General features: G+C 41.3%; 1 protein-coding gene across 1 annotated transcript; it reads right to left on the minus strand.

Moving 5' to 3' along the window:
• Positions 1-737: 737 nt before the first annotated feature.
• On the minus strand, positions 738-2,189 carry LOC122814423 (zinc finger protein 271-like). Its single transcript, XM_044087005.1, has one exon. It carries the CDS (start codon positions 2,187-2,189, stop codon positions 738-740), a length of 1,452 nt encoding a protein of 483 aa, XP_043942940.1.
• Between the last annotated feature and the right edge of the window lie 6,561 nt (positions 2,190-8,750).

Raw genomic sequence — 8,750 nt, forward strand, 5'->3', positions numbered from 1 at the left:
TATCCTCAATAGTCCACTCTCTCATCTGTATGCCTCTTTTTTGGCCCATCAGTTTTTGTGATTTTTGTGGATTGCTACTTCTTTCTACAACAGGGGAGCCATCTTGAGCCTGACGTAACCCCACTGTAGGAATATTTCCGGATTTTGAGGATTCTACACTGTCATTTTTTCCCATCCTGGCACCAGTGTGCCAACCAGGATTGGGCACATTTTTTTCCTGGGACTTGTGCACCCCACTTTTTTTTTTTTACTTGCTTCTGTCCATGATATATGCTATTTAAATACAGTCTATATATCAGTGTAGCGTTGCTGAGATTTTGTGAAAAACAGGGTCTATTTTGCAAAGGTACTTACCAATTCTTGAGGATGAATTAATTTTCAGCATTACTACTCTCTTTTGCTTACTGAATTTTCATCCGTGTGAGTCCTTTCATGTTTTACTAGAGTACTACTTTGTCTGAAACACTTACAGCATTCAATACATTTATATGGTTTCTCCCCACTGTGAACTGACAGATGATTTCTAAGGTTTCCAGCTGTTGTGAATCCCTTACTGCATTCAGGACATTTATATGGTCTCCCCCCACTGTGAAATGACAGATGAATTCTAAGGGCACTAGTTTTTGTGAAAACCCTTGCTATATTCAGGACATTTATATGGTCTCTCCCTCATGCGAGTCCTTTCATATATTACTAGATCCCACCTTTGTCTGAAACACTTATTACATTCAGGACATTTATATGGTCTCACCCCCCATGTGAGTCCTTTCATGTTTTACTAGATCCCCCCTTTGTCTGAAACACTTACTGCATTCAGGACATTTATATGGTTTCTCCTCACTGTGAACTGACAGATGATTTCTAAGGGTACCAGCTGTTGTGAATCCCTTACTGCATTCAGCACATTTATATGGTTTCTCCCCCATGTGAGTCCTTTCATGTTGTACTAGAGCACCCTTTTGTACAAAACTCTTTTTGCATTCACAGCATTTATACGGTCTCACCCCACTGTGAACTGACAGATGAATTCTAAGGGCTCCAGTTCTTGTGAAACCCTTATTGCACTCAGGGCATTTATATGGTTTCTCCAGCATGTGAGTCCTTTCATGTTTTACTAGATCCCCCCTTAGTCTGAAACACTTACTGCATTCAGGACATTTATATGGTTTCTCGCCACTGTGAACTGACAGATGATTTCTAAGGTTTCCAGCTGTTGTGAACCCCTTATTGCATTCAGGACATTTATATGGTTTCTCCAGCATGTGAATCCTTTTATGTTTTACTAGATCCCACCTTTGTCTGAAACACTTATTGCAGTCAGGACATTTATATGGTTTCTCCCCACTGTGAACTAACAGATGAGTTCTAAGGCTACCAGCTGTTGTGAACCCCTTACTGCATTCAACACATTTATATGGTTTCTCCCCCTTGCCCAAGTGAATCCTTTCATGTACTACTAGATTCTTCTTTAGTCTGAAACACTTACTGCATTCAGGACATTTATATGGTTTCTCCCTACTGTGAACTGACAGATGAGTTCTAAGGTTACCTCCTGTTGTGAATCCCTTACTGCATTCAGCACATTTATATGGTTTCTCCCCTTTGTCCATGTGTATCCTTTCATGTATTACTAGATCACCCCTTAGTCTGAAACACTTACTGCATTCAGGACATTTATATAGTTTCTCCCCACTGTGAATTGTCAAATGATTTCTAAGGTTGCTAGCTGTTATGAATCCCTTACTGCATTCAGCACATTTATATGGTTTCTCACCCTCACGACTCTTATGAGCCCTTTCATGTTGTACTAGAGCACTCATTTGTATGAAACACTTATCGCATTCACAACATTTATATGGTCTCTCTCTCTTGTGAGCCCTTTCATGTACTACTAGATTCCACCTTCGTCTGAAACACTTATTGCATTCAGGACATTTATATGGTTTCGCCTCACTGTGAATTGACAGATGTTTGTTAAGGCTACCAGCTGTTGTGAATCCCTTACTGCATTCAGCACATTTATATGGTTTCACCCCAGTGTGAATCCTTTCATGTATTACTAGATGGCTCTTGTATTTGAAGTATTTATTGCATTCAGGACATTTATATGGTTTCTTTTCTTTGTGAGCTGACCGGCATACTACTGGGCTCTGCTGTACTATAGAACTTTGGTCACATTCAGAGTTCATGTTGCAGGTATATCCCGGATGAAGCTGTGCTACAGGTATAACAGGATGCCTGTCGGAGCCCTTCAGAGTTTGAACCGAGTGCTGCAGGTTTGCTGTAGGATAACGTAACAGAGACACTCCAAGTAATGGCAGCTGACTCCGGGAAATTATCCATTCTCCGCTCCCATTGCCTACAAACAGATTATTAGTACTGTGTCACAATGATGAAATACATGCATTTCATTTTACAAAACGCGCGCACACACAGTTTTTTTCCATTTTTAAAGTTAACATTTTCTGCTGCTATTAACATCATGAAAGAGCAAAAACAATTCAGACAATTTAAGATAAGTTAGTCTTCTATGGAGAATTTTAAAAGGTACAAAAACAGGACAGAACAAAATAATTTGCAAAAATCAGTAGTTTTGAAAACATAATATACCATCCAATCATACCTACAGGCATAACTCTCCACTTTTATTAAAGTCATACTGTAGCTGTAGGGTAACGATGACTCCCATAACATTGTTTAAAGCTTTTCATGCAAACCTATTTATACTATGACATTTAAATGCAACATTCTGCACTCTTCTGGGAGTCAGAAAGTGGTCCTTTCTGATTCGCACTGGTTCCCAAAATTCAGAAAATAAAAAAAAAAATAGATAAACTGGCATAATGTGTGACACATGATCAAATAAGAACAGAAGAGCATAGCACATTAGTGCAACAATGTAAGAACTGGTCACAATGAAGTGCAACAATGTCTTTAATGTATGCAGATTACAGAGCATCACTTACTAATAATACTGCTACATTACATTCAGCAACACATGAAGCTGCCATGTCATTGATGCAAAAGGAGTTTTGAGGGTGGAAATGAGTAACATACCTCAGACTGACACACCTAAGAGGCATATCCAGAGAAAGTAACACTGCATAACACCCTTAACATCACAGTGGATATTTGTGGGTGGTCACTATTTTAGGAGAGAATACCCCAGGCCTTGTCTAATTTATCCATGGCTTGGGTCTGGTTGTGACCTGTTCATTTAAAGTGCAACTTTTTTTTTCATCTGGTTCACCCACCAAACTAATTCCCTATTCAAAAAACACCACCAGAGTTTCTAAGAGTTACATCTACTGACCTCAAAAATTCCTTAGAAGCCATTGTAATTCCTTCATGTGAAATCTGGCTAGAGGAGCCACATATGACCTAGAAGCTCAAGAGTTTGTCTAGCAGTCTACTTTATTAAGGCTGTCACATTTTTGAAGAAAGTTACAGCCTCTAATTTCTAGGGTGGAAGAAGAGCCCTGCAAGAATCTTGAGACAATGCTACAATTGGCTCATGTACACAGACAACCCTCTCCTCCTCCCAACAAACACAAATACATGTGAGAGATGCAACTATATAGCCAAACTGGAGGCTGAACTCTCTCAACTCAGGACTGGCAAGACCAGACAGGAGGAGAAGGTAACCACACACACAGCAAACCTAGTCCCACATAGACCTACCACAACTGCAAACCAAACACAAAGACATACTCAGAGGCTCTAACAAAAGGCTTACCAAAACAAGAGGCTCCCAAAGCAGACACCCAAAAATCCACCACCTCAAAACACAACACATGCGACACATACTTCAATAAATCAGTGTGTCAAACAAACACAGCCCTTAAGGCCAAACACTATGCCTGATACACTAGTAATAGGTGACTCTACAGTCAGGCACACTGACGTTCTGCTTACCAGGCTGAACAAGGAGAGGGTAACGGTGAGCTGCCTATCAGGGGCTAGGATCCGCCACATAACACACGCACTCAGGTCACTCCAAAGCAAGTACAAATATGACTCCGTCATTGTCCATGCCGGCGTGAATGACCGGAGACATACCTCCCTGGACTACATGAAGAGAGACATAGAGGAGCTCTCTGATTATGTAGCCCAGGCTGGTATGACCCTGACCAGCATCTTGCCCTCACCAAGAATGATGTCACAATACAAAGACAAGATGATCAGCTTTAATAATTGGCTCAATTACTGGTGTCATTCTAGGGGGATCCAATGTCTGTTTGCTTGGGATGACATGCTGGACAAGCCACGCTGCTTCAGAAGGGAAGGCTTGCATCTGTCACCACTGGGCTTCCGGATATTGGCTAAGGCTCTTGCCAACCCCATAGTGCCTTTTTTAGGCAAGGCTCAAAAGACAAACCCACCTCCTTAGAAAACAAAAATGGAAAAAAATTAAGGGTAATGCTGCTCAACGCCAGAAGTCTAAATCTCAAGATGGAGGCACTTGCTGCACTCCTCAGTATGGAGAACATTGACGTCTGTGCAGTAACTGAAACCTGGTTCAAGGCTCCTGAGAGCACCCCATTGCTACCAGGCTATACCTCGTATCATGCTTTTCAGCCCCAAAACTCGGGCCAAACCAAAAAGGGAGAGGGAGTGTCCATATTCATCAAGGACACCCACACCTCCAGGTTAGTGGCAACACATGAAGCATCAGAGACCATCCAGGTGCAACTAACTGTAGGCAAAACTGCTATACAACTGGTAGCATGTTACAGACCACCCTCCCAATCTCAGGAACCCCATTCAGCCTTCCTGAAGACATTGGAGGATAAGAATGTCTCACCAAACACCATCATATTGGGAGACTTCAACTACCCTAACATAGACTGGGTGCATTATTCTAGCCCTAACACCCTAGCCCAAAGGTTCCTGGAATTCATAAATTCAAATGCAATGGAACAACTAGTCACCTCTCCCACAAGGGGAGATAATATACTAGACCTGATCATCACAAACATGGGGACAAAGTGCTCCACACTGGAAGTATACCCCTCACTAGTGAGATCTGACCACAAACTAATCACCCTGGATATACATATCCCACCTCCATCCCCAGCACAAAAGACTACAGTGAAAAACTTCTCAAAAGCTGACTTTACACTTCTTAAGACTGAGATGGTATCCTTTAAGCCCACTGGGCCAGTGGAAACCACATCCCACAATGCAGAATCCTTCACAAATGCTTTCTACGGACATCTCCAAGAATGCATGGATCATGCAATCCCAAATAAAACCAAGACCCTCTCCACCAAGGGCAGGCGTCCTGTCTGGTGGACCCCAGCCATAAACAAATTGTATAACAAAAGAAGGAAGTCAGAGCAAAATCCCACAAAGAGAAGGCATCTCTGATCAGCACTAGTAGAAAGCTACGTTCTCTCATAAAAACATCCAAGGCCAACTTTAAGAGAAAAATCGCAATGGACACTAAAGATAACCACAAGGCCTTCTTCTGCTATGTTAGAAACCTGGGCAAAAACCCTCAGATATGCTCAGAGTTAGTTCACAATGACAAAAAATACACTGATCCCACAGATATTGCCAACATTCTGGCAGACAGGTTCAGTGCAAATTTCTCCCCCCCTCATCCCCAAAAGAGGAAATACTTATCCCAGCTGAATGTAACCTCCCTGTCATCTCAGATGTCCAGGTGAGAACCGCGCTCTGCAAAGCTAAAAACACAGCATCAATGGGACCTGACGGTATCCCGGGTTGCGTGCTACGTGAACTCCAAGAGGAGCTAAACCCGCACATAAAAATGCTATTTAACCTTAGCCTTACTACAGGATATGTACCTGAACACTGGCGTACAGCAACAGTGGTCCCACTCCACAAAGGAGGCACCTCTACAGACCCTGGTAACTACCGCCCCATAAGCTTAACCAGCCTGGTCTGCAAAGCTATGGAAAGAATCATTATGGAACTCAAACAGAGACATTGGGGACCTACAGACACTTGATCCCACCCAGTTCGGCTTTGTAAAAGGCAGAGTCTGCCTTTTGAATCTGATTGACATTTTTTGAAACAGTCACTAGAGCCATTGACGAGGGAAAGCAGTCCATACAGCCTACCTCGACTTGGCTAAAGCTTTCGACACAATACCCCACTCAGGCATCATAGATAAGCTCAACAGCTTAAATGTAAATCCATGTCACAAGATGGGTTGCAAACTGGCTAAAGGATAGAACCCATAAAGTCAAAATTGCTGGAGCCATGTCAGACTCAAAGCCAGTCACAAGTGGTGTCCCACAGGGCTCTGTCCTGGGACCCCCTCTTGTTCGGCATTTATTTCTCAGATGTGAAAGCAAACATGGGAGGGTTGTGGCTGACAAAGTTCGCAGATGACTGAAAACTAGGCGCCATAGTCAATACACCAGTTGACACATACATCCTACAGAAATCCTCACTGAAACGGACAACTGGTGCCGGAGTCATGGCCTTAAACTAAATGCCAAAACATGTATAGTCATCCCCTTTGGGAAAAACAAAGTACCCACAAATTATCACATAGACAGTAACCCAATGAGTACGGAAAAAGTAATCAGAGACCTGGGGACCCAAGTCGATAGTGACCTCTCATTTGACACCCACGTTGCCAAAGTGGTTAGAAAGACTTTCCACCTTGCCCACCTTATGAAGGGATTAACATCCAGATCAAAGGAGTTCATTGTACCCCTGTACTCCTCCCTTATCAGGCCCATGATTGAGTACAATGCCCCATTTGGTATGTACCTCACCCGGCACTTGCAATAGCTGGAGAGACCCCAAAAGTACCTCACCAAGAGGATCAAGGGTCTCCAACATATGTCATATGCTGCCAGACTAAAGAAACTCCAGCTCTATTCAGTAGCATACCGCCTACTCAGAGGTGATCTGTGCCTGACGTACAAGGCCATGTCCAATCAGGAATTGATGGACATGCTCCACCTCAAAAAATCCAAATCCATCAGAACCACCAGAGCTAAGGATTTAAACCTCAGCACAAATATGAATAGGACATGCTGGAGGGACAGATTCATAACTCAGAGGCTTCCTATACTCTGGAACAGAATCCCAGTTCATGTTAGGCAGAGCCCCTCACTGACTCTCTTCAAGAGAAATCTTGATGAGTGGATGCGAGATCGTAGGTTTACCCCGGGGGTCATCTCTGTGTCACTACTAGACAGAGGCACAGTAAACTAATTCTATTATGTAAGGGGGTCTTCACTGTGTCACTACTAGACAGAGACAGAGTATTCTAAATCTATTCTGTACACTTTTGTACCATTACATGGGGTGGCGAAAGCCACATCACTATGGCTAGGCATATAAATGCCTCAGGGCAGATAGCCTAGTACTAAACTATGAAACTATGTTCTGTAGTGCCCAGAGAAATAGTCTTCTGATCAGGAATCAGAACAGAGTTTAGGTGACAGAGTGAAACATATGCTTCTAACTCTGCTTATACACATTTTGTAATCTAGCCTGCTTTACAGCTTTTACTGGTACATAGTTTCAATTATTATCACCTTGAATATAAAACTCAAGAGATTAAAGAATATATTAAAACTAGTGTAGAAAAGTGTCACCTTACAAATCAAACTATATACATGTACAATGCTTTTCCACTACTGATGGGAAAAAGAGGGGAATGAAATCAGGGATACATACCTGCAAGTAACGGGTTAATGTGGCTTTCTGAAAAATTGTTTTTTTTTTGTTTTTTTTTTTAACAAGATAAAGTCCCCACATGGTTAGTTCCCATGTTTGCACACCAGTTTCAGAGAGCATAACTTCATGCAACTACTTAAAAAGAAAAACTCTGAGAAAATTCATACAGTTTATCCTTCTCCTCCTGATTTTGTGAAAGAAAAAAGGGACAATGTTTTTTTTTTTCCTACATATGAGGAAAACCTTGACGTATGGAAGAACATACAAGGAAAAGGGATCACATAACCTAGACAGAAAAATGCTAAAAGAACACTGAACTTTTTCACTCATGGGGGACAGATACTTGACTCCTAGTGATGAATACTTAGGGTGTTATTTCTCTTATAACATCCATGTTTTATTATTATTATTATTATTAATAATAATAATGTGACATCTTGCTGACACTGCAAATAAGTGTTTTGGTGCTTTGTCCATTCTTACATATACAGACACCTAGACATACACACAGATATTGGGGAACCATCCGAGGCCCAGTATAATAAAATGGAAATAAACCATCAGCTACAGAGACACATTCATTTCAGTGTGAGAGTAACTTGGGGATTATCAAGGTCAGCTGGACTAGAAAAGCATGCCCACATACAATCATTTTTTTCTGATTTGTTGAAGTTCCATTTTGGTTAATTGTTGGAAATGAAAATGCATTAAATAAAACTGTGAAGTGCAATACGGGTATATACATCTATAGTACATCATCTGGAAAAAAAACAAAGTACACACATCTATTCTGAAAACAAAAAGTAAACATACATTTAAAACAAGTAAGGAATGAAAAAATAACACACAGCTTTATATAACAGAGACAAGGGACTACATGTAAACGTGAAGCTTAGTTTAGTAGGTATACACTATGTAAGACAGTGAGTAGAAAATATTAATAGTACAAGTAAGTAAAGAGAAGAAAAAGTATGCAAAGCAGTTTAGGTCTGTGAGTTAACAATAAATCCTTACATAGCTTCGTACAGAACATTAAGATGGACAGGACCACTTTTTGTGGATAATGCTAGAACTTCTCAAAA

Source organism: Protopterus annectens, chromosome 10.part0 (assembly GCF_019279795.1).
Source record: "Protopterus annectens isolate FY-2018-M chromosome 10.part0, PAN1.0, whole genome shotgun sequence".
NCBI lineage: Eukaryota > Metazoa > Chordata > Ceratodontiformes > Protopteridae > Protopterus > Protopterus annectens.